This window comes from Oncorhynchus mykiss, chromosome 13 (assembly GCF_013265735.2).
Source record: "Oncorhynchus mykiss isolate Arlee chromosome 13, USDA_OmykA_1.1, whole genome shotgun sequence".
Classification (NCBI taxonomy): domain Eukaryota; kingdom Metazoa; phylum Chordata; class Actinopteri; order Salmoniformes; family Salmonidae; genus Oncorhynchus; species Oncorhynchus mykiss.
The window spans coordinates 55,518,521-55,544,966 of NC_048577.1; the positions used below are offsets into that span (position 1 = coordinate 55,518,521).

General features: G+C 43.1%; 2 protein-coding genes across 5 annotated transcripts in view; one reads left to right on the plus strand and one right to left on the minus strand.

Moving 5' to 3' along the window:
* Nucleotides 1–26,446, plus strand: part of LOC110538788 (brain protein I3) — a 698,720-nt gene that overhangs the window by 93,656 nt on the left and 578,618 nt on the right. The gene's annotated exons all lie outside the window — the stretch shown is intronic.
* LOC110538789 (neuronal pentraxin-2) overlaps nucleotides 14,727–26,446 on the minus strand; it is a 19,254-nt gene continuing 7,534 nt past the window's right edge. The window contains exons 3-5 of the mRNA XM_036941581.1: nucleotides 23,977–24,221; nucleotides 17,859–18,038; nucleotides 14,727–17,213 (exon numbers count right to left, since the gene is read on the minus strand). Of these exons, the coding sequence (XP_036797476.1) occupies nucleotides 16,986–17,213; nucleotides 17,859–18,038; nucleotides 23,977–24,221 (653 nt within the window). The 3' untranslated portion in view covers nucleotides 14,727–16,985. The remainder of the gene's footprint in view (nucleotides 17,214–17,858; nucleotides 18,039–23,976; nucleotides 24,222–26,446) is intronic.

A 26,446-nucleotide genomic window follows, 5' to 3' on the forward strand; every position in this document is an offset into this window, starting at 1 on the left:
TTGTGGATTGTGTGTGTATTGTTGTGTATTGCTAGTTATTACTGCACTGTTGGAGATTCTGTAGACACATAAGCATATTGCTGCACCTGCGATAATATCTGCAAATCTGTGTACATGACCAATAAACTTTGATTTGACAGCAGGTGTTCCATAACAGCATGATACACCAATCCAGTCATGTCAGATCAGTGATTATTCCAACAAGTAATTGAAAATGAACCTAGAGATCAGTCTCCAGAAGGAATTGCCTTAAAGGAGAAGTTAACTTCATAGAGTCCAGACACTTTTTTAAAAAGCAATTTCACTTGTTTTTGAGAAACTTACCCCAACCAGTGATACACACTTAAAATGTAAACAAGAATGACTGTCAGTCACTCTGGATAAAAGCGTCTACTAGATGTCACATATTATGTCATTATTACTTCCTCATGCTCGTTCTGCAGTGTCAGATAAAACATCAACAAACATGTCCTTTCAGAAATGGCAACACTCTCAGTATAGTGATGCAGGTCTTTAGATGTTGCACACATGCAGTTGTGTCATAATTAACTTTTTCCACAACGTTATATTCCATTTTGTGCGACTCAAGAGCTTTCCCCTGTCATCTGTGATATTTCTCTGTGTTGCCTGAGCATGCCCACACGGAAAACAATGGCTTGAGTCGCACAAAATTGAATATTACAATGTGGATAACATTCATAAAACACAGTTAGATAGACACAATTAAATTATACCATCGACTTCTAGTCATTGCGCTAACAAGAGTTAGCGTTGGCTCGCGAAACTACCTCTTTGCCACAATCCTGAAGTATCCCTTTAACTTTAAAGGAGATTTCGTCAGTGAGGTAGTTTCACGAGCCAATGCTAACTAGCGTTAGCGCAATGACTAGCAGTCTATGGTGTCTGCTATGAGGAAGTAGATAAAGGGCCAAATTCCCAAAGTATCCCTTTTAGCACGTTGGGACTGCTTGGGAATGCAGGTTTAAACCAGCAGGATGCAGATTCTAGAGTTAAATAGAGTCTGCACACTTCCATTGTACACTCTTAGAAAAAAAGGTGCTACCTAGAACCTAAAAGGGTTCCCCATAGGAGAACCCTTTGAGGAATGCTTTTTGGTTCCAGGTAGAACCCTTTTGGTTTCCATGTAGAACCATGTCCACAGAGGGTTCTAGATGGAATCCAAAAGAGCTCTTCCCGGAACCATAAATGGTTCTACCTAGAACCAAAAATGGTTCTCCTATGGGGACAGCTGAATAACCCTTTTGGAACCCTTTTTTCTAAGAGTGTACTTACACTGACTTCATTGCCATTAAATGCCTGCCTTGTCGTAGCCTATAATCTATGTGCATGTGACAACACGGAGGTGAATCCATTTAGATGTCTCATCTGCTCCACAGAGATATGATAATTACAACACTTTACATGGAAATCCTCCTGGAATTTGGTCTTTTTGATCGTGTCAACCAAATCTAGAGTCACAGACAGCTAGCTGCATCGAACGGATCCTCAGTAGTGTTTTCAAACTTGAGAGGGAGCTCTGTCTGTCTGACTACAAAGAGTTCATTGATCATTGAGGAGTCCTGAGACCGTATTCATGAAGTGTCAGTAATGCTGTTCTAAGATCAGTTTGGCTTTTAGATCATAATGAATTTGATTAAATTAACAGGGGGGACCTGATCCTAGATCAGCATATGTGACTTTTTATGAATATGAAAGGGTCTTTACACTATTAATCGCTTCCCTTTCCGCCATTCATGCAGACGGCGACCGCTTACTAATTCTGAGAGCTTGTTTTTCCTCATAGGCTCAGGCTAATTGCTGTGGTCCAATACCCATAGAGATAGCTTATGTTCAAAGCAGACGTGTGACAGACATGGGACACTTGTTGCGTTTCAAGTCTTACCACCCTCTCGTTTGATCACACATGTTGTCTTGACTGCAGGAGCGGAACACATGACAAAACTCTCTATGTGAACAATGCACGTTCTTCATTTAACTGTCTGACAGTGTGTGTATGTGTGCGCGTATCTCTTTCTGTGTGAGTGAGTGAGAGAATTTCAATAGAACACTGTTCTTGAATGTTTTTGACATGTGTATGGAATATTCTGCTTGTACTGGGGTGAGCTGAGGACCTCACTCTCACACAGATGAGATAGATAAGAGATGAGGTAGTTCACAGTGCTCCAGATGTAAGGAGACACCTACAGAGATATACTCCCACTGCTGCTCCCTCTTCCATAGAGATATTATGTCAAGAGCAGCCTGTGTGATCCTTCTCATTGTGGAAGTGTGCAGATAGTCATCAGAGGAGTCATCACAGATAGTGAATGGGGAATCAGGGAGAGCACACTCTGTGGGGTTTGTTAAGAGGAAGATAGAGGAAGCGAAGATGTACTGAAGGGGTGTGGGTGTTAGGGTGGGAGAGGAGAGTGTGTGTGTGTGTGTGTGTGTGTGTGTGTGTGTGTGTGTAAGAGAGAGAGAGAGAGAGAGAGAGAGAGAGAAAGTTCAGGTGACATGTTTACACAGAACACTCTTTTGGGCAGCCTCTCCAAAGCTAGCGGAAATAATAAATGAAATTCTGCCACTTTGAACCTCATATAATCTCCAGCACCAAACCAGTGTCTACATATGTGAAAATAGCGAGTTGTGATCTGTGGTTCAAAATATAAGAAGGTCCTAAAAAAAGATCTGTCTGTGACATCACACGGTAGCATTAAAAGTCAAAAACAGTTATTTTCAAAACCTGTATCAAATTTCTAGCCCAAGGCAGGGCATTGTCTTGCTCCCCACGTCACCGTGAATCTCATAGTGTTTGAAAAACAGGTAGAACTTTTTCACTTTTTTCTACAAAACTAAACAACTTGCCGTTTTCACAACACTGGTATTGTGCTGGAGATAATGAAAAGGAGGTTGAAAGGTGGTGGAGTTGCCTTTTAAGTCCCGAAGCTCTTTCGCAGACCTTTAAATAGATCGCGCTGTGTTGCGCAATACCTGGCCCATTGACGTCAACAGCAGAGATGGGGCCTATTGTAGAGACAGGAGAAGATGTCCTCCAGCTCCAGGTCATCGTGCTAATTTGAGGCTCATACCTTGACAAGAGAATGTGTTATTACTGGCAGTGGAAAGTGTCAATTAAACTTCATATGAAGTGCTGTGTAGGTTCCATTTCCATTCCACACGGGAGATGAGTAACACCACACAAGGGTCTGGAAACCTTTCTTCAGCTGGTGCTGAACAAACCAACCAACACTCCAGCTACATACAGTACTACATTGAGACAAACAACTTCCAGAGTAAAGTACAGCCTACCAGTTATTCATTATGTACAATCTGTTAGCGTCAACTTCAAGTTGCCCTTGAGTCTCCTGGAGGAGCCTTGGCATCCTGACTGAGACAGACTTACCCCCTCACATCAATCATGGGCACAGTGGGCACCGTGAGGACATTGAAGATTGGATGATGGGCATCAACACAGCTGTTCCAATCTGTGCCTGTCCACACTTCCATTTGTACCTACTGTGCCATGTTTCAGACATCTGCCTCAATGTTTGCTTTCCATAAAGCCTGACTGAAATATATTCTAAAATGACAATTAAAAGGCACTCACTTGTTTTGACTTGCATTTCACTGTGTGAGAATGTGTTGTTTATAGTGTTCATTCGTGCATAGTAACTCCTTACTTCTACATCAGTGACAAGCACCTATAGTTCTTTCCACAGCTGTAGAGACAATGTATTTACCTAAACACACATGTATGACTGATGTACCCATATACGGTGCATTTGGAAAGTATTCAGACCCCTTGACTTTTTCCACATTTTGTTATGTTACAGTCTTATTCTAAAATTGATAAAAAATGTTCCCTCATTAATCTACACACAATACCCAGTGACAAAGCAATACCTAATATCCCATTTACGTAAGTATTCAGACCCTTTACTCATTACTTTGCACTATTGGCAGCAATTACAGCCTCGAGTCTTCTTGGGTAAGACACCATATGTTTGATCAGGTTCAGGGCTCTGGCTGGGCTACTCAAGGACATTCAGAGATTTGTCCCGAAGCCACTCCTGCGCTGTCTTGGCTGTGTGCTTAGGGTTGTTGTCCTGTTGGAAGGTAAACCTTTGCCTCAGTCTGAGGTCCTGAGCGCTCTGGAGCAGGTTTTCATTAAGGATCTCTCTGTACTTTGCTCCGTTCATCTTTCCCTCGATCCTGACTAGTCTCCCAGTCCCTGTCGCTGACAAACATCCCCACAGCATGATGCTGCCACCAACATTTTTTATTTATTTAACCTTCATTTAACTAGGCAAGTCAGTTAAGAACAAATTCGTATTTACAATGACGGCCTACCAAAAGGCAAAAGGTCTCCTGCGGTAGACGGGGGCTGGGATAAAATATATATATATATATATATATAAATATAGAATAAAACACACATCACGACAAGAACAACCCAGGGATGTGTGTGCTTTGGGGACCTTTAACAGAATGTGACTGGCAGAACGGATGTTGTATGTGGAGGATGAGGGCTGCAGTAGATATCTCAGTTAGGGGGGAATGAGGCCTAAGAGGGTTTTATAAATAAGCATCAACCAGTGGGTCTTGCGACAGGTACACAGAGATGACCAGTTTACAGAAGAGTATAGAGTGCAGTGATGTGTCCTATAAGGAGCATTGGTGGCAAATTTGATGGCCGAATGGTAAAGAACATCTAGCCGCTTGAGAGCACCCTTACCTGCCGATCTATAAATTATGTCTCCGCAATCTAGCATGTTTAGCATGGTCATCGGAATCAGGGTTAGTTTGGCTGGGGTGAAAGTGGAGCAATTACGATAGAGGAAACCAAGTCTAGATTTAACTTTAGCCTGAAGCTTTGAAATGTGCTGAGAGGAGGACAGTGTACCGTCTAGCCATACTCCCATGTACTTGTAGGAGGGGACAACCTCAAGCTCTAAACCCTCAAGAGGTAGCAGTCACACCTGTGGGGAGAGGGGAATTATTCTTACCAAACCACATGACCTTTGTTTTGGAGGTGTTCAGAACAAGGTCAAGGGTAGAAAAAGCTTGTTGGACACTAAGAAAAAATTGTTGTAGAGGATTTAACACAAAATCCCGGGGAGGAGCCAGCTGAGTATAAGACTGTTCATCTACATATAAATGGATGAGAGAGCTTCCTGCTGCATGAACTCTGTTGTTGATGTAAATTGAGAAGAGCGTGGGGCATAGGATTGAGCCTTGGGGTACTCCCTTGGTGACAGGCAGTGGCTGATTTTCTGACTTTATACACTGCACTCTTTGAGAGAGGTAGTTAGCAAACCAGACCAAAGAACATGCTTCACCATAGGGATGGTGCCAGCTTTCCTCCAGACATGATGCTTGGCATTCAGGCCAAAGAGTTCAATTTTGGTTTCCTCAAACCAGAGAATCTTGTTTCTCATGGTCTGATAGTCATTTAGGTGCCTTTTGACAAACTCCAAGCAGGCTGTCATGTGTCTTTTACTGAGAAGTGGCTTCTGTCTGGCCACTCTACCATAAAGGCCTGATTGGTGGAGTGCTGCAGAGATGGTTGTCTTTCTGATAGAGCTCCAGAGTTCCTCTCCACAGAGGAACTCTGGAGCTGCATCGTAGTGACCATTGGGTTCTTGGTCACCTCCCTGGCCTAGGCCCTTCTCCCACGATTGCTCAGTTTGGTCAGGTGGCCAGTTCTAGGAATAGTCTAGGTGGTTCCAAACTTCTTCCATTTAAGAATGATGGAGGCAACTGTGTTCTTGGGGACCTTCAATGCTGCAGCCATTTTTGGTATCCTTACCCAGAGCTGTGCCTCGACAAAAATCCTCTCAGAGCTCTACAGACAATTCATTCGACCTCATGGCTTGATTTTTGCTCTGACATGCAATGTGAACTGTGGAACCTTATATAGACAGGTGTGTGCCTTTCCAAATCATGTCCAATCAACTGAATTTACCACAGGTGGATTCCAATCAAGTTGTAGAAACATCTCAAGGATGATCAATGGAAACAGGATGCACCTGAGCTCAATTTCAAGTCTCATGGCAAAGGGTCTGAATACTCATGTAAATGAGGTATTTTTGTTTTCGCTTTGTATTGTGTGTATATTGATGAGGTAAAAAACAAAACAAAATGTGTTTAAAGTCAAGTGGTCTGAATACTTTCCGAATGCACTATATGTGCCAAAACACCTACAGCACACACACGCACACGCACACACACACACACCCTACATCCACCACCTCCACATAACATCCACTATTTGAACAATCACCAATGCCACACATTACCAGGCAAAGCACATGCATGGAAGCCAAGCTGTTCCACACACCCACATGGGACCTCTCTCTCAACCAGAGCCCATAGGAGGAACATATAGGACTGTGAGAGTGGATTGACCTTGTGCAGCTGGAAGTTGATCTTGGGTAAATCACAGTACCTGTGTGTCTCTGGCTCTCTGCCATCCATCCGCTCACTACCGTGCATTAAAACGATCTCATCTCACCTTGATGAAAACGCAGGTTGACATTTAGTGGGATGGAAGCATGTCCTGGAGACAGAGCTGACTGAGCGGTTTCTGTTAGATGGACCAGCCGCAAAGTTAAAATTGGCTATGTCGTAAAAATAATTATTTAAACTAAAATTAGCTTTTTGTTCTAAATTTAAGGTTAGTAACAGGCATTAGAGTTAGCATTGCCTGCTAACCCTAATGAGCTGCCTCTAGTACATGAGTCATCTCAATAAATGCCAACCTGCGATGAAAACCTGCAGTGATGTCACGTCACAAGGATCAAATGCTCTGTATTTTATCATATATTATTCCCAGGTATCACCAATGATATCATACATGGTTTTTATGTATATGGTTATAATAGTAGTTGAGGCCTTTCTTTCCAACCAGAAATGACGTGGTCATCATGAGTAATTATTTTTCTAACCCAAACTAACCACTCCTACAGAATTAAAGACAACTTTATATTTTACAGTATATACAGTACCAGTCAAAAGTTCAGACACATCTACTCATTCCAGGGTTTTCTTTATTTTACTATTTTCTACATTGTGGTTGAGAGAATGCCAAGAGTGTGCAAAGCTGTCATCAAGGCAAAGGGTGGTGTCACGACTTCCACCAAAGGTGACTCCTCTCCCTGTCCGGGCGGTGCTCGGCGGTCGTCGTCGCAGGCCTACTAGCTGCCACCAATCCATTTTTCCTTTTCGTTTGTGTCTGTCTGTATTGTTCCTATTAGTTGATTTCGGGGGGGTTATTTACCTCCACTGCCTGCTAGTCTGTGTGCGGGATTGTTTGCTGTGGTATCTTTATTAGGGTGCATGTCTGCACCACAGGGTTTTCTTCTACATGGCAGTTTGTACATGTCTGCACCACAGGGTTTTCTTCTACATGGCAGTTTGTACATGTCTGCACCACAGGGTTTTCTTCTACACGGCAGTTTGTACATGTCTGCACCACAGGGTTTTCTTCTACACGGCAGTTTGTACATGTCTGCACCACAGGGTTTTCTTCTACACGGCAGTTTGTACATGTCTGCACCACGGGGTTTTCTTCTACACGGCAGTTTGTACATGTCTGCACCACAGGGTTTTCTTCTACATGGCAGTTTGTACATGTCTGCACCACAGGGTTTTCTTCTACACGGCAGTTTGTACATGTCTGTACCACGGGGTTTTCTTCTACACGGCAGTTTGTACATGTCTGCACCACAGGGTTTTCTTCTACACGGCAGTTTGTACATGTCTGCACCACAGGGTTTTCTTCTACATGGCAGTTTGTACATGTCTGCACCACAGGGTTTTCTTCTACACGGCAGTTTGTACATGTCTGCACCACAGGGTTTTCTTCTACACGGCAGTTTGTACATGTCTGCACCACAGGGTTTTCTTCTACATGGCAGTTTGTACATGTCTGCACCACAGGGTTTTCTTCTACACGGCAGTTTGTACATGTCTGCACCACAGGGTTTTCTTCTACACGGCAGTTTGTACATGTCTGCACCACAGGGTTTTCTTCTACATGGCAGTTTGTACATGTCTGCACCACGGGGTTTTCTTCTACACGGCAGTTTGTACATGTCTGCACCACAGGGTTTTCTTCTACAATGCAGTTTGTACATGTCTGCACCACGGGGTTTTCCTCTACACGGCAGTTTGTACATGTCTGTACCACGGGGTTTTCTTCTACACGGCAGTTTGTACCGTTTGTGTTTAGGAGTAGAGGTTTCTCCTCCGTGTGTATCATTTATTTTCCTGTGGGTGGCGACCTCGTTTGGGCGTATTCTCCCCCATGTTGTTGCTGGGTTTGGACTTCTTAAATAAACGATTGTGCCACTGGGACTTCCTTGTTCTCCTGCTCCTGATTTCTGCACCTCCCTCCTTTAAGTAGGCTCTTAGCAGGTGGCTACTTTGAAGAATCTCAAATATAAAATATATTTAGATTTGTTTAACACTTTTTTGGTTACTATATGATTCCATATGTGTAATTTCATAGTTTTGATGTCTTCATTATTATTCTACATTGTAGAAAATAGTACAAATAAAGAAAAACCCTTAAATGTATATATTATAGAATCTCTATGACCATGTCTATCCATCACCCACCCCTTCTATAAGCTTCATCCTGGTCTTTTGCTCGGGGGAAAACTCTAATTTACGGCTTGATACTGAGTGAGATGGGTCCAGGGCTCTGACCGACTAGGGAGCTCAGGAAATTCACATTCATAAACAGTTGAGCAGGCTCTATAAATAAACACTTAAATGGCTTCACGGTCGGGGGCAGATCTGTTTCCTGATGAAAGTCAGATGATCTGTAAATGTCACAGCAGAGAGAGGGCTTAACCGTCCTACGGCAAGTGTGTGTGTGTGTGTGTGTGTGTGTGTGTGTGTGTGTGTGTGTGTGTGTGTGTATAGAAGGTGTATCCCAAGTTGACCCCAGGGCAGTGTATTGGTAATCTCCTCCAGGCTCTGGGCAATAAGCACGGTGGGTGGGTGAGTAAAATGGGTGTACAGAACAGTCCAGTATTTAGTGATATAGATCCAGTGATCTAGTTAATGCCCTTATCCATAGCCTACCAGGCAGATGTAGTATCCTCAGCCTCCCAGGGGGATGTAGCATCCTCAGCCTTCCAGGGGGATGTAGCATCGTCAGCCTCTCAGGGGGATGCAGTATCCTCATCCTCCCAGTGGGATGTAGTATCCTCAGCCTTCCAGGGGGATGTAGTATCCTCAGCCTCCCAGGGGGATGCAGTATCCTCATCCTCCCAAGGGGATGTAGTATCCTCAGCCTTCCAGGGGGATGTAGCATCCTCAGCCTCCCAGGGGATGCAGTATCCTCATCCTCCCAGGGGGATGTAGTATCCTCAGCCTTCCAGGGGGATATGGTATCCTCAGCCTTCCAGGGGGATGTATTACCCGCAGCCTCCCAGGGGGATGTAGTATCCTCATCCTCCCAGGGGGATGTAGTATCCTAATCCTCCCAGGAGGATGTAGTATCCTCATCCTCCCAGGGGGATGTAGTATCCTCAGCCTCCCAGGGGGATGTAGTATCTTCGGCCCAACAGGCAGATGTAGTGTCCTCGGCCTACTAGGCAGATGTAGGATCCTCAGCCTACTAGGCAGATGTGGGATCCTCAGCCTACTAGGCAGATGTAGTCTCCTCGGGCTCCAAGGCAGATGTACTGTAGATCCAATAGTTTCCACAGAGAGCTAGAGGATCACACTACGCTTCTCCATCACTAATGTACTGTATTAAACTGTCATGATGTTGGCCTGGGGGTAGGTTTATGACAGTCATAAAAACATCTTCCCCCCTTTTTCCTCTCTCTACCCTACTGATGTGAAATTTGAAAACCCCTTGGTTAACATAGAGATTCTGGGAACATCAGAAGGTGGGGGGAAATGAACTATATTCTGGTAATCCGACAAATTGAACATATGCGGTGGCATTTAATGAATATGATGTCAGTTAGGTTGTCATCTGAGACATTCTCCTCAATGATAGGATGGCATAAACTCTACAGTGGAAAGTCTACACATCAGAGTTATCGGATTCACATGGAATTGTTGTTCAATTTAAATGTGTGAATATAAAATTATTGGTGAAGAGATGAAATGTAATTGAGAGATTTGGGTTTTCATAAGGTTAGGACTCTGCTCAATCAGTGGCACGCTCCTGTGAAGAGACATGGGTTATAAAACTTTTCAGACACACCCTTCTCACTCCACTATATAAAGCCTTGATGAAAATGTAACCTCCTGTTCCAAGTACGTGAGGTCTGCAGCCTCTGCGTTAAAAGGACTAACATGTAAACTACAGAACTAAGCCAACCTCAGCGTGAACTTTGGTTGCGAATGGTATGAACTTTGAACTCTTATTCACTACAGAAGTGATACCTCCTAGCCGTTGAGTTAGCAACAGCAGCTGCAAACGCGGGCTAGGAAAGAACAGACAGAGTATCCCATCTACCACACAACAACGTTACTACAACATGTGCAATTGACCACCAGAGACATTCTTCAAAGGACTCGGTTTGGCAACACGGCCTTCCATCTACCATCGACCTACCGAAGCGCAGCTCAGAGTAAATATTTATTGCAATTTCCTTTTCCAAATGGGCGGTAATTTACAATGCATAAGATACTGTATTTACGATAGCACAGCTTCTCTCTTTGTCCCTCAGTCTTCCAGCTCTTTCACTCAAACCCAGCCCCTTTTCCTTTGTGTAACCAGCTGTCATATCTTTTCCGCCCTCTAGGGACATTTTCCTTTATGACGTAATTTGTATTCAAGGTATGATTCATTCTTTGTATATGTAATTCTGTGTGATTAGTTAGGTGTTTAGTAAATAAATAATAAAACCCAATTTTGTATTGCTGACTCAACTTGTTAGCCAGGGTTCGTGAAGATAACCAAGAATTTACAACTTTCAGATGAGACTGAATTAAGGTGACGATTAATATTGACTGCTATTGATGTAAAATATTACTAGGTCTTTAAGAGTTTATTCGGAAGATAACAGCTCTATAAATATTATTTTGTGGTGCCCCGACTCTCTAGTTAATTACAATTACATGATTAGCTCAATCAGGTAATATTAATTACGGAGAAAGGATTTTATAGAATAGCATGTCATATCACTTAATCCGGCATAGCCAAAGACACGACACTGTATAGTCTTATATCTCCAGATGAACATTTGTTGACTTTGAGTTGATTGCCTCAGTGCGGTGACCCTTGGCTGTTACATTACATTACATCATAATGCAACAAAACATGTATTGATATTTGTTGCAACGGCAGCGTAAAAAAATAAATGTCACAAATTTGAGTATTGCCTATAATATTGGTTGCGTGGTTGTGGTCAGACAACACAGGGACGTTTTTGAGAGGTGCTATCTAAGATAAGATCGCACTTTATTTATCTCCCAAAGGGGACATTTGTTTCCCCCAGCAAATACATACACATATAAATACAAACTAGATACACTACAAAAGACACACAGACACTAAAATATGTTATCAAGATGTTACAGAAATATGTAAATGACATGTGAATTAGATTTGTGTGCACTTCATGTCTGTCTTTGTTCCAGGTATTTATGATCAAAGTGGTGCAGTATCAAAATCCAATCAAATATCAAGAAATTCTATTTCCGATAACATATGGACCAATGGTTAGTGATTAAAATGTCAGCGTTTTGAAATGGCTGAAATACAAATACAACCTTCCAATGAGGCCACAACATGTTCATTGTTGGGCTGTGTCTGTATTGTTGGCTTGGGCTACAGCTGACACATTTATGAAGTGTTGATGAATGTGCATTACCTCTAAACTTATCAGTAAGTAAGTGTCCAACATGTTCTCATTATAAATGTTCAAAATGATGACATTTAACTGTTGTAGTTACTTATATGTCACCCAAGCTGACATGCTATTTATACAGTATGTCACTGTTACAATGTGTTATTAGTGGGGAAAAAATCTAAATTGAGACATCTACACAAGTTAAACCGTTCATTACCCGCCATTACACAGTACTATCTTTTGAATTACAATGTTGAGGCACATTCATGTGTTTTAAAGAGTAACGTTGATGTATTTCTGGTTTCATGCCTTCTGCTTCCCTTTTTTCTTTTGAACACAAACTAACAAAATATGAACAGCTCAGATAAAAGAGAAGGAGGGGCTTAGAAAATAGGCTCATTAACAAAACAAAATGGCAGCCAGATGGAGAGAAGACCAGGGCCAAAATCTGAAGAGTTCTTTATGAATCCTCATTTCATGAGAGCTTTTGAGGCCAAAGAGGGTGTGTTGTTCTGCCTAATAGTCGGAGAGATCCAAGTACCCTAAAAAACGGCAGCAGGCAGCACACACCCAAACCCAGCTGTATAGTCAGATCCTGCTGCTGTTCAATGCCTTTATCCTGCAGACTAATAATCACCAGGGCCAAAGGAGCTTCTCTGTGGTCTGAAATGAAGTTTTATCTCCCGGTCACGAAGCACAGCGCTGGGTCTCGTCTAGTCCGCGTCTCTTCGTCTCCTGAGAGGACCGTCTGAGAGCTCTTTAATTCTTTAATTGAGCCCTTTAATTCTCCATTCTTCACTTAGCAGTGATGGGATGCGTTACCACCAATGATCAAATATGCCCGACACCGGTTGGCTTTAATTACAGGGTTTAGACTTGGATGCACCCAGCTTCACACACTCCAACACAACCTTGGGCTACGTTGAAAATGCATAGCGCGAACAGCCAACATCATGGGTGTGTGTGTGACTCTGTGTCTGTGTGAGTGTGTGTTGTATGTGAGTGTGTAGGAGCAGAATACAAAGCTTTAATAAACTATCTACCAAATAATTGTGAGCCTCGGGTGCCGATGTCAACCGCAGAGCAATATACGTAGCCTACGCTCTATCCATTGTGCTGGGAAGTGGAGTGGGGCAACTGGCCTACTGGGTAATAACATTGAGTTAAACCCTTTCAAGTGATGCACTTTTAGCCTGAAGTAGGTGTCATTGCATCTGCATCTACGCTAGCACTAATTTAATTAGATTACTTGCAATTCCTTCCTTTAATACTGTACTATCGTGACTTGTGCTGAAACTCCCTAAGTCTATTCCTATGTGGGAAAGAGTCAGTAGCTGATGCATAGTGTTTAAATGCAATAATAGCAGTAGCACCTCCCCACTCTCTCAAAGATCCAGATGAATCATTTCACTGTTGGGTACAAAGATGTATATATCTCCCTCTACACTTGTGAGATGTATTAGCTACATGCCAATCTGAATTACATTTGTGTAGGTTTGTGTAGGTAGTGCTGTCGTTTGTCACAGAATGTCACAAAACCCAGTTTTAAACACACCAGTAGAGTATGCCTCTAGCAACAGTTGGGAAAGAAGGAATAAACCTGGAAAGAATCTTTTGAGATGGAAAATTAGCTCTTTTGCCACTGGCCGGCCAGTCATATAGTAGACAGGTAATATGTCACCGTATATGACATATTGCTACCTACAATAGTAAAACGTCATTATTTTGACACATTCTTATGAGACCATATTGGAAATCTAAGTTTAGAGTAGAATTATCCACCTTAATTCTGAAGCAGTGTGCTCTCCCTCCATCTCCCCAGCCTTTGTCAAAAGCTACAGTTTACTGAACGACTATTTCCATCCTCTTGTTTACAGTCAGTAATTGGGCTTGATTTACAATGCATTCACAATGTGACCCCCTGGGGTGCCACAGCAACACATGAATTAAGCAATAGTGCCAACCGTGACAGCTCAAGCAGAGAACACGGAGAGAGGAGAGCTCTCGAACGCAACACAACGTGCCCTACATTACCGCTGCAGCTTCCCATAATCCACTGAGGCCGATTTTTCATTTCCACCTGGAAGGCTGCCAGCCAGAGGATTTCTCCGCTGTTGATAACATTCCACGGATGGATGGATGGATGGATGGAGAGAGAGAGAGAGAGAGAGAGAGAGAGAGGGGGGGATAGAGAGAGAGAGAGAGAGAGAGAGAGAACATCCATTCATATCCTCTGGGTTCAGACTCATTGCACACAACATGACACCTCTCCTGACTTTGTGTGTCTGTAGTCGACAAGCGTGACAAATAAGACCGGTGTTACAAAGTATACAATCGCATTCTGGCAGTTTACAAGCCTTATGAAAGAGAGACGGCAGGGTAGCCTAGTGTTTAGAGCGTTGGACTAGCGTTGGACTAGTAACCGAAAGGTTGCAAGTTCAAACCCCCGAGCTGACAAGGTACAAATCTGTCGTTCTGCACCTGAACAGGCAGTTAACCCACTGTTCCTAGGATGTCATTGAAAATAAGAATTTGTTCTTAACTGACTTGCCTAGTTAAATAAAATGAAATATGTGTTTGGTTATGATTAATCTGTATTGATAGAAGGCAGTTTGAGTAGCCACTGACCCTAAGTAATCTTAACAGGACAGAGGTATTCACAAGGGACTATATATATTCCTACTACAGTGAAATAGCCGACACGTGAGTATTTAGTATGGTTTGATTACAAGGAGGGTTTTTAAATATGTTGCATTATCTTTAATGTCTTTCAATAGTATAAGGGAGATCCATTCTCCCCTTTCTCCCTGCACCAGCCTCCACTGCACTCCGCAGCTGACCCATGATTCTATTCAACACTTGAACTATTTCTGATGTCACGATTTTCAGGCAATTGTTCGGATTTGGATTTTGAATATTTTATTAGGTGCAAGAGGACATCCAACCACACTGCATGGAGACACAGAACATAAAGGATAGATGAAGATGAGGTTAAAACAACAGTTGAATCCTTTCTGTTTCTCATTTCTCTTTTCACAATTCCAAGGTTGCACTGTAGGAAAAAAATACAAATGATATTTGCTGAACTGAAAGATAGACGTTGTAAAAAAAAAAAAAGTTAGTGCAATGATGTCCGAGGTGAAAAACAGTGTTGTTTTCAGTAACTTCTCTGTGGTTGTAACATCCCAAACGGACGTGGCTGTTTCCCCATAAAGGATTACAGCTTCATGGTTTGAATCATCCGCAAACAAAAAGCACATTCACTGCTGAAGAAAAGGCCATTGAACATTTTAAAAGAAGGTGTCCTTCTTCCACTAACACTCTGAATGAAATAGTGACTCAGTGCAGGGAACCGCATTAACTCATGAGCAGAAATGATAATAAAATACAAGAAATTAAATCTTCTCTACAGAAATAAAAACCGACATTTATATAACACATAAAAGGACATTCATATGTAGAGTAACTTTTAAATGTTCTAAAATGATAGGTGTGTACCCCTTTAAAACATTACTGCATTATATCATTCTCAAAGGCCATCAGAAATGTTCTGAATCCCACTGTTCTGTTTTTACGAACATATATCTTTCCAAGATGTCCCAAAGGAAGAGACCAACGTCCATTTGTTTCCTAACATCAGGTTAGTCCTCTGCATTCTCCATAACCAGATAAGGGTTGAATTGACAGGCATTGTGGTTTTGTGTTGCAGCAAAACAAGTGTGAACAGTGTTGAAGAAGCAAACTGGACACACATGTATCTACTGCACCATATTTCAAATCACTGTCCTTTAAATGGACTGGAATGAAGCACAACATTCATTCAGAACGTGGTTCTTTTTCCTTATCTCTAAGGAAATTAAAGACATTTTCTACAAACGGAAACATAGCAAAGTGTTCCAGTGCTTTTTGTCTTGTTCCAACCAGAAACATTCAGATCTCTCCTCATCTTTAGTTTCACAGTCTTCATTTTCATAGCGTCTCTCTGGCTTATATAGGCATTTTTCTATATTATACAATGCAACGGGATAGTAAAATAGCTCACATTCATCTTCTCATTAATTTGACAAACATGATATTTACTATCACAGATTATGGATAAAATCCTTCCTTGAAGGTCATCCAGTCCCTGGCTTCCCATTCCAACCCACGCTCCCCCAGTGTGGCACACAGAGCGCTGAATTCCCGGCTTCCCGCCAGTCCTCGGCAGCTTTCCGACTTTGCTTTTAACCTGCCTGGGCCGGCCGCTGCACAAAGCTGCTTGGGATGGCAGCTGCTCAAGGGGAGGAGAGGTATTAGAATAGATTTACAAGAATGTGAATGTCCTCGTCACTAATCTCTAGGGCCTTTTACACAACGAGAGCGTGCACACACCCACACACACACAAACTGCTATTACAGTAAACACACCCACCTGTGCATGTACATATGCACACACATATACACACATACAGTACGCATGCATTAACTTTGGCACTCAATACTCCCAGTGACAAGTCAAAACACATGCACACGTTTAAAATGACTCCACATGAAGTCAATGGTCTATTCCACTGTTGCCTTAATATTCTATACTCATCAATACTCATCAATATCCCTCCCTGGAACATGGGGCTTCTTTTTACTGCAAAGGAACACAAGCTCACATAACGTACCGGAGAAGTTTGCCATGCAACTCAGAAATAGCTGTCCACACAACACAATAAAAGCTTCTATGGGTTATATATTAGCTCACATTCACTGAGTACAGTACAGTGCTCGATTATCAGTTTGAAATGCCTTAGAGAGGAGCTGTGTTCAAACATGACTCAGTCAAAAGGATCTCTAGCTAAAGGAGTAAAAGACAGAATACAGAGTATAGAGTCCTCAGTCTCAAGTGGGTTCTCTGTAAAAATCCTCTAGTTAGAATCCCGTTGGAATGGGCATGAACTTGTGAGCCATGTAGTAAAGCATGGAAAATCACAGCAAAACACATTGGGAAAACAAGAAGTTGACCCATTTACTAGATCTAGGTCTGTAAACAAAGGCAATACCCGTTGAGCCCTTTTTGCTCCTTGAGGGGTGTTTCTGAAGCAGCACAGAGAGCGCGGAACCAGAACCACCTCTCAAGCCTCCGGAACCTTCGGAACCCAGTGTCATAACAACGTTACACATCCAACTCCTTTACGGTTCGAACATACGGTCCTCGCAGATCTCCAACGCCGCCTTGGATGCTCCTCCCATGACTTCGACGTTGGTGTCGATCCAGGGAACAATGTTCCCGGGCATGTAGGAGGAGCAGTTGGCCATTCCCATGATGTCCACAGGACGGAGGACCCGGTCCCACATGTTGAACTGGCTCAGCTCGCCAACGAAGGCCTGGGTGGCGTCGAAACGACCCCCCACCATGTCCTGTAGAGGGAGAGGGACTGTGTTTAAAATCCCATCAGTATACAGAAACGTCATAGCCTGGGTGATTCATCGTTTCTGCCTTCAACAAGAATTCAAAGATATCAACAATTTTGCCAAAGCTGGAAGAGAAAGACAATTCAAATCAATTGTATAGTACACCTGATAGATGAGACAGATCTATTGCTCTGTTTCCTCTGTGCGTCTGTCATTTCCCTCTGCAATTGCAATTTTATCCATGAAAGACACACTACATGCACTGTAGCTTTCCACATAGACTAGCACCACACGTGTTGAACAAAGTAGTCCACCCAATGTGACCCAACAGCTACGTAGTGTTACATTAATGGGTTCCTATGGGAACTATCTTAATAGCGTCAGTGTTCTGTACTACATGGCTGTAGAGATAGTAAGGTGCTGTCATGGAGATATCTGTTGGAGTGTCACACTAACAATGCTCCCAAGGGTGCGCTGTCACTGGTTAAGGCAGGCAGAGAGGTGAGGTAATGGTAAAGGAGTGTTGATAGCGTGACAAGAGCCTTGCCTCCCCCTTCTCCCCTGTTCATCTCTCCCTCTCCAGGGGGAACACACACACCCTCCCACTCTCCCTCTCCAGTGGGAGTAGATCAGAGCCTGGCTGAGCCTCACCTGTTCCTGTCCCAGGATGATCACCCCTCCAGGTTTAATTGGATGCCAGGGGGCCAAGTTCTCCCCGGTGCCCAGCCTCTCCCCGTCCTGGTACGCCTCCCAGAAGCCGTCCCGCGTCGTCCAGGTGATGCATATGTGGTGCCAGCGGCCATCGCTCACCGACAGGGGCAATTGGGCCACCTGGGTAAGAAGGGTGAGATGGGCAGTACAGTGTTAGATGGGATTCACTTTTAATTGTAAGCCGCTCTGGATAAGAGTGTCTGCTAAGTGACTCAAATGTAAATGTAGAATACTTATAGGGCAAGGAGGGTAATTCATGTTAGAGGGGCAAGGAGGGTAATTCATGTTAGAGGGGCAAGGAGGGTAATTCATGTTATAGGGGCAAGGAGGGTAATTCATGTTATAGGGGCAAGGAGGGTAATTCATGTTATAGGGGCAAGGAGGGTAATTCATGTTATAGGGGCAAGGAGGGTAATTCATGTTATAGGGGCAAGGAGGGTAATTCATGTTAGAGGGGCAAGGAGGGTAATTCATGTTATAGGGGCAAGGAGGGTAATTCATGTTATAGGGGCAAGGAGGGTAATTCATGTTATAGGGTCAAGGAGGGTAATTCATGTTAGAGGGGCAAGGAGGGTAATTCATGTTATAGGGGCAAGGAGGGTAATTAATGTTAGAGGGGCAAGGAGGGTAATTCATGTTATAGGGGCAAGGAGGGTAATTCATGTTAGAGGGGCAAGGAGGGTAATTCATGTTAGAGGGGCAAGGAGGGTAATTAATGTTAGAGAGGCAATACTAACTGGGGAAAGAGATACATGGCATGTAGTGTGTCTTTCATGGATAAAATTGCAATTGCAGAGGGAAATGACAGATGCACAGAGGAAACCAATAGCAGAGCAATAGATCTGTCTCATCTATCAGGCATACTATACAATTGATTTGAATTGTCTTTCTCTTCCAGCTTTGGCAAAAGGGGAAAGAGAATACCTGTGTTTATTCTGTTGAGCCTTTAGTCTTTGTGTGGTGAATCTTCATTTCCACTTAAGTCCAATTTTCACTTAGTCATGCATGGATGTCTATGGGAAACTTTAAAAAACATTCACTCAAGTGAAGGATAGGATTCCCCTTAAGAGCTTATTGTAGACTTTACTATCAGGGAGAATATCCCAGGGCAGATAGGGCAATAGAGCTCAAGTTGAACCGTACAATCTGCCGTAAGAGGCAAGAGAGCACAAGTACTATATATCACTGGGGCAGATGGCACAATGAAGCTTTGACTGAGACACACAACACAGGACCAAATGGAGCAAGACAACACCAGCACTTTACAAATAGCTTATAAACAGTAAAGTGACATAGGGACAATATACTGTAGAAATCGCAGTCATATGGGATTGCACTTCGAAAACAAGAGCAGAAAGAAATAGCACAGGTTACGAAAGGTTACAACATCAGCGCTTTACCCAGACTTTACAATGACATCATGGTCCACAGAGGGTTCAGCATAGGGGAGAATGGCAGTGGAAGTCATTAGCTTTATATAGAGGTTCTATATGAGCCATATAGACCATAGAGACCATGAAATGCAGAGGCTACTGCCAACAATTTCCTGTCTGCTCTTAATCCCTCCCATGAGAAACTAGACGCTTGACCTCCAAAGGTGTTCCAGCATATCACATTTACACTAAAGTCAATCAGACAGAGCATTGATACTGTGGACCTAATTACTGCCCTCTAGTAATATCCCTGAGCCTTAGTCAACCTGAGGACGTTGGGTCTGATATCATACCCGGAGCCAGGAGTTTCTCCCTGACCGTGTGAGCTGGAAACAAACACAGGAAGTGTTGTTTACGTAGGGCCCGGCAGATTAAACAGTTGCAGAATGTCTTTTAGTCCACACCAATATCTCAATAAACATTCTCTAATCAGAGCTCTGACAAAGGCTGTGAGGCCCAAACATTTGCAAAAAATAAACAACAAGTGATGAGGGAGTTTATTTTCTATGAACAATTATTCAACATTTCCTAGAATGCACCTGCAAGCAATCCTTAAAGGTGTGAGGGCATATCACGTTTTAGATCTGACAGGTGCAGAGAGAAATTCAATAAAACCACCCCATTGACTAAACCCAAACCAACCACTACATCAAAAGATGTTTTAACTTCCCTCTTGTCCAATAGGCAGCCAACTGCTGCGAAAGTATTGATAAAAGAAGTTCACTGTGGATATATTGTGGCATTAGGAAAGCTTTAAAGGACTGGTTCAATACTGTTTTACCTAATCTGTATTTTGGATGTAAATAGAGGGGTCCAGACACTTTTTTTTGTGATTTTACTGATTTTACTCAGTGATTTTACTCTGTGATTTTACTCAGTGATTTTACTCTGTGATTTTACTCTGTGATTTTACTCTGTGATTTTACTCAGTGATTTTACTTGGTTTTAAGAAACATGCGACCCGCGGAATAGACTTTATCAATGCTCGTTCTGCAGAATGGGGGCTCCGGAAAAACAACGGCTCCAAAAATACCCAAGCAAGTCCTTTTAGGAACGACAAACCTCTCAGTATAGTGATGCAGGTCTTTAGATGTTATACACATTACATTATGCATTTCCAAACTTTATCCGCAAAGTTATATTCCATTTTATGCAACTCGAGCGGTTTCCAGCTGTGCTACACAGAGAAGTATGTTTCTCAAAGACAAGTGAAATAAAGCATCTGGATCCTTGTAAAGTCATGTCATTTACATCCAAAATAGAGATACTGTTCTATAATAGGGAACGAATCCTTTCACTCCTTACAAAATACAAAATAATGAGATGCAACAGGAATGTCAAATGGATTTGATCCAGGGAAGATATTCTCTCTATCTTTAATGAATCTCATTTTGGAGCACTAGAGCCTTTGCACCAGATGAATGGTGTACCATTGACAAAAGAACATGGTGTAACATTGTCACCATGCAGACCTGGGTCATGTTAGTTAGGTTTTAAAACATGTTGAAATTAAAATTAGTGTTATATTCATGGTTTCATCTTCTCTCACACATACACTCTCTGACCCTATCTTTCCTCCTCTCTCACACTCACTCACTCACACTTTCATTGGTTCCTCTGTTCTCTGGTGCTGTATTGGTTCCTATATTATCTGGTGCTGTATTGGTTCCTCTATTCTCTGGTGCTGTGTTGGTTCCTCTATTCTCTGGTGCTGTATTGGTTCCTCTGTTCTCTGGTGCTGTATTGGTTCCTCTATTCTCTGGTGCTGTGTTGGTCCCTCTATTCTCTGGTGCTGTATTGGTTCCTCTATTCTCTGGTGCTGTATTGGTTCCTCTGTTCTCTGGTGCTGTATTGGTTCCTATATTCTCTGGTGCTGTATTGGGTCCTCTGTTCTCTGGTGCTGTATTGGTTCCTCTGTTCTCTGGTGCTGTATTGGGTCCTCTGTTCTCTGGTGCTGTATTGGTTCCTCTATTCTCTGGTGCTGTGTTGGTCCCTCTATTCTCTGGTGCTGTATTGGTTCCTCTATTATCTGGTGCTGTATTGGTTACTCTATTCTCTGGTGCTGTATTGGTTACTCTATTCTCTGGTGCTGTATTGGGTCCTCTGTTCTCTGGTGCTGTATTGGGTCCTCTATTATCTGGTGCTGTATTGGTTCCTCTATTCTCTGGTGCTGTATTGGGTCCTCTATTCTCTGGTGCTGTATTGGTTCCTCTATTCTCTGGTGCTGTATTGGTTCCTCTATTCTCTGGTGCTGTATTGGGTCCTCTGTTCTCTGGTGCTGTATTGGTTCCTCTATTCTCTGGTGCTGTGTTGGTCCCTCTATTCTCTGGTGCTGTATTGGTTCCTCTATTCTCTGGTGCTGTATTGGTTCCTCTATTCTCTGGTGCTGTGTTGGTTCCTCTATTCTCTGGTGCTGTATTGGTTCCTCTATTCTCTGGTGCTGTATTGGTTACTCTATTCTCTGGTGCTGTATTGGGTCCTCTGTTCTCTGGTGCTGTATTGGGTCCTCTATTATCTGGTGCTGTATTGGTTCCTCTATTATCTGGTGCTGTATTGGTTCCTCTATTCTCTGGTGCTGTATTGGTTCCTCTATTCTCTGGTGCTGTGTTGGTCCCTCTATTCTCTGGTGCTGTATTGGTTCCTCTATTCTCTGGTGCTGTATTGGTTCCTCTATTCTCTGGTGCTGTATTGGTTCCTCTGTTCTCTGGTGCTGTATTGGTTCCTATATTCTCTGGTGCTGTATTGGGTCCTCTGTTCTCTGGTGCTGTATTGGTTCCTCTGTTCTCTGGTGCTGTATTGGGTCCTCTATTCTCTGGTGCTGTATTGGTTCCTCTGTTCTCTGGTGCTGTATTGGTTCCTATATTCTCTGGTGCTGTATTGGGTCCTCTGTTCTCTGGTGCTGTATTGGTTCCTCTATTCTCTGGTGCTGTGTTGGTCCCTCTATTCTCTGGTGCTGTATTGGTTCCTCTATTCTCTGGTGCTGTATTGGTTCTTCTGTTCTCTGGTGCTGTATTGGTTCCTCTATTCTCTGGTGCTGTATTGGTTACTCTATTCTCTGGTGCTGTATTGGGTCCTCTGTTCTCTGGTGCTGTATTGGGTCCTCTATTATCTGGTGCTGTATTGGTTCCTCTATTCTCTGGTGCTGTATTGGTTCCGCTATTCTCTGGTGCTGTATTGGGTCCTCTGTTCTCTGGTGCTGCATTGGTTCCTCTATTCTCTGGTGCTGTATTGGGTCCTCTGTTCTCTGGTGTTGTATTGGGTCCTCTATTATCTGGTGCTGTATTGGGTTCTCTGTTCTCTGGTGCTGTATTGGGTCCTCTATTCTCTGGTGCTGTATTGGTCCCTCTATTCTCTGGTGCTGTGTTGGTCCCTCTATTCTCTGGTGCTGTGTTGGTCCCTCTATTCTCTGGTGCTGTATTGGGTCCTCTGTTCTCTGGTGCTGTATTGGGTCCTCTATTCTCTGGTGCTGTATTGGTTCCTATATTCTCTGGTGCTGTGTTGGTCCCTCTATTCTCTGGTGCTGTATTGGTTCCTCTATTCTCTGGTGCTGTATTGGTTACTCTATTCTCTGGTGCTGTATTGGGTCCTCTGTTCTCTGGTGCTGTATTGGTTCCTCTATTCTCTGGTGCTGTATTGGTTCCTCTATTCTCTGGTGCTGTATTGGTTCCTCTGTTCTCTGGTGCTGTATTGGTTACTCTATTCTCTGGTGCTGTATTGGTTCCTCTGTTCTCTGGTGCTGTATTGGTTCCTCTATTCTCTGGTGCTGTTTTGGTTCCTCTATTCTCTGGTGCCTATCTTCCTGTATACTCTGCTCCTGCTCCCCCCTCCCCCATCTCTCCCTCCCTTCTCTCTCTCTCTCTCTCTCTCTCTCTCTCTCTCTCTCTTCCTTTCTAGTGTTTGTCTGACATACACACATGTATAATGCATGGTGAAACCAGAACTGTGGGGAAAACTGGCTCTGCCAATAAACCAGATGCCCAACACAAACCCAAATCCAACCCCACAACCGAAAAAAAACCCACCCTACTTCACTTCAGCCAAACTCTATTCCCTCTGAGCCCCTAGGTTCAGTTATCCAGCAGTAACGCACAGAAAAAATAACTATCAGTGTTGTTTATTCAAACACCACGATTGCCATGGTTGTATTCCTTTGAAGACAGAAACCGATGAAATATTAATTGTAGCTTCTTTTTGAGCACATTGGAAATGGTCTTCCTTCAAAAAGCATTGCTTAACAAGGGGGGAAAGTGTCTGATTCTCAGTATTAAATGCAAATATTGAAGCGACCTTAAGCCAACCTAGGACCCTCGACAAGAGGTGTGGGCCTCTTGGTGTAACGGCCATGGTGTTGTGTCGATAGTCGCTGGACCCAGGTTCAAGAACCTGTTGGGTCTACCCCTGAAAACAGACTGGAAGGACTACAACATGACTCCATTTCAGTTCCTTTTCTGTGCTGGCTTGATCGTTCTGTGTCTATTCAATCGTCACGGTTTGTTTTTGTAATAGAAAATGCACAATGATTGATGCTCAACTGTAACCAAGTTCTTTAGAGTAAATGAGTCTTTCGTCGCCATAGCCCAGGAGTTGTTTTTGTCATGGACAATCAATAAAAGACATGGACTTACTTTGTCGTTGACCAACAGCTCTATGGGGTTGTTGCCCCACTCGATGAGCACGATCTCATTGGCCTGTCCTGGCACCCCGTAGGAGAAGGGGGTTCCTATACCAGGGCTGGCGCTGGACTTCAGCCACATGCACACTGTGAAGGCATACATCTCAGGGAGACTCTTCTTGATGCGTCCGTATAGGTAATTGGTGCGCAGGGGGAGAGACACCTTGAAATCCTCTGGGGACTTAAATGCGTTGTTACCTGAAGACAAACAGAGATGTGAAAATGATTAGATAATGATTAGATAGAGGTAGTATCCATCACTTTCATCGGTCATGACCTGCACTGTTCACATACAATACCGTGTCTGAGTCTGCCCATATAGGGGGCTCTTATTGAACCGGCTGTAAGGGTTCGATGTTGGACTGTCGTAAATTGGCTGTAAGGGTTCGATGTTGGTGATGGTGATGGTGATGATGACAGCGGTGGTCGGTGCCGTTTAAGATGAGGGAGGACAATTCTTTTTTTTTATTGGACTTATTTATGTTACAGCATATTAGATGGCTGTCATTCATATTCCATTCACCCAGTTCAATGTAACATCCATAGATTTAAGCTTCTAAATTATGCTCAAATTTTCCCTGTACTACACACAGCCATCATGACGTTGCTACAACCTAGCCTATGAATTAAAGTTTACAACATACAGTAAGTAGGTGCACACAGGTCGAGAGAAAGATTTGAGGTGACAGACAGTGACACATGGACAGACAGTGACACATTCAATACAGCCTTGCACAATCTTGCCTGTATCTAGCTGATCTAGGGTGTAATCATTAGTCCAACAGTTGCAAACGAGAGTTTCTATTGGACAAATTCAGGTATGTTTACCTCCGTTTTGTTCCGTTTGCTTTATTCGGCGGAATGTTAACTTTCATAGCCATATACAAACATCTTGTTGCATTCCTTCTCACATCTACGTGCTCTCCTCCTCTCACCTTTTCCCTTCGCTTGTGGACTTCAATGCACAACACATCATCTGTCTGTGATCAAGCGGAAAAAATATTTCCAAGCCAAACATTCAAATCATAACCACTGCACACAGCCTACTTCGTTGTCACCATATTAGCTAATGTAACGTCAGAGTCAATATAGCTAATGTAAATAACGCATTAGTAAACCTGCTACAGTCATGCAGTACAGTGGACAGTTAGTAAGCAGGTTAGCAGTTACACTAGTGTACCAGGGTCGCAAAAAAATTGTAAAACAGTTCCAGTGTTGGATAGTCATATCCAGCTAGCTAATACTGTAGCATCCCTCTGAGTCGGGTGTTTGAGTAGGCTAAACTAGCTAGCTGCATTTGCAAGTATAAAAAAATGATGAAATATAGCTCTCTCTTTCTCTCTCTCTGTCTCTCTCGCTCCTCCTTCATTTTTTAAGAAATGAATTAGCCTAGGTAAAAAAAATGTGTCACCCATATGTAAAATGTATACACGCATGACCGTAAGTCGCTTTGGACAAAAGCAGCTGCTAAATGGTATACATTACGATGAGGATTGAACATGAATACACATGTGGATGGGCACTGGTTAGTGGAAGTATAGCAGCCTGTATTGTTTTCAGTCTTAATTGAAACATTGAGGAGGTGTCAGTAAGACAGCATATTGTATACACATCTGTTACAATGAGAGTGAGCGAGAATCAGAGACAGTCTGTCTTTTTGGAAGCAGTGAGAAGAGAGTGAGAGCCAAAGAGAGAGAAACACAGAGAAGAATGCAAGAAAATAATGAATTAGAGGGAGAGAGGGGCAGAATCAAAATGAGAAGACTCGGGTGCATGGAGAGAGCCTGATCAATGACAGACATCAGATGGTTAGACGGTCTCTGCCTCCCCACCCAAATCTCAGCATAAGTCTCTGCTGCTATAGTAACAGCTATTGGGGATCCCGAATAAATGAAATAATGTATGTGTGTTGTAGTATCCAAAATAAGGAAGAAGAGGCAGTCACAGTCAGAATGTGAGTGGTTGGGTCTGTAGTCAAAGGAGGATCGACAGGGATGATGAGGTTCCTGAATTTCTCTCCAGCTATTTTCTGATCTCCAACAGAGAGAGAAAATAAGCAAGGAGAGGCAGAGAGAGAGAGAGAGAGAGAGAGAGAGAGATAATGGATGTGAGAATCAAAGAAAGAGAAACAGCAAGAGAAGGCCACAGAGAGAGGATGCAGGGGGAGGTGAGTTTTTGGGGACCTGCAAAAATAGAGGGAGAAAGGGAGTGAGGGTGGGAACGAGGGGAGTGAGGGGGAACAAACCCCCTACTCTCCAGCTCTGTGATCCCCTCTAGCCTGGGTAAATAAAGCTGTAGAGTGAGAAAGAGTAAAAGAGACAGATAGAATGAGGAAAAACAGAGGGTGAGAATGACAACTACAGCTTCCTTTACTTCTCTCCAGCTCTGTGATCCTCTGGCCTGAGTAAATAAAGATGGAGACT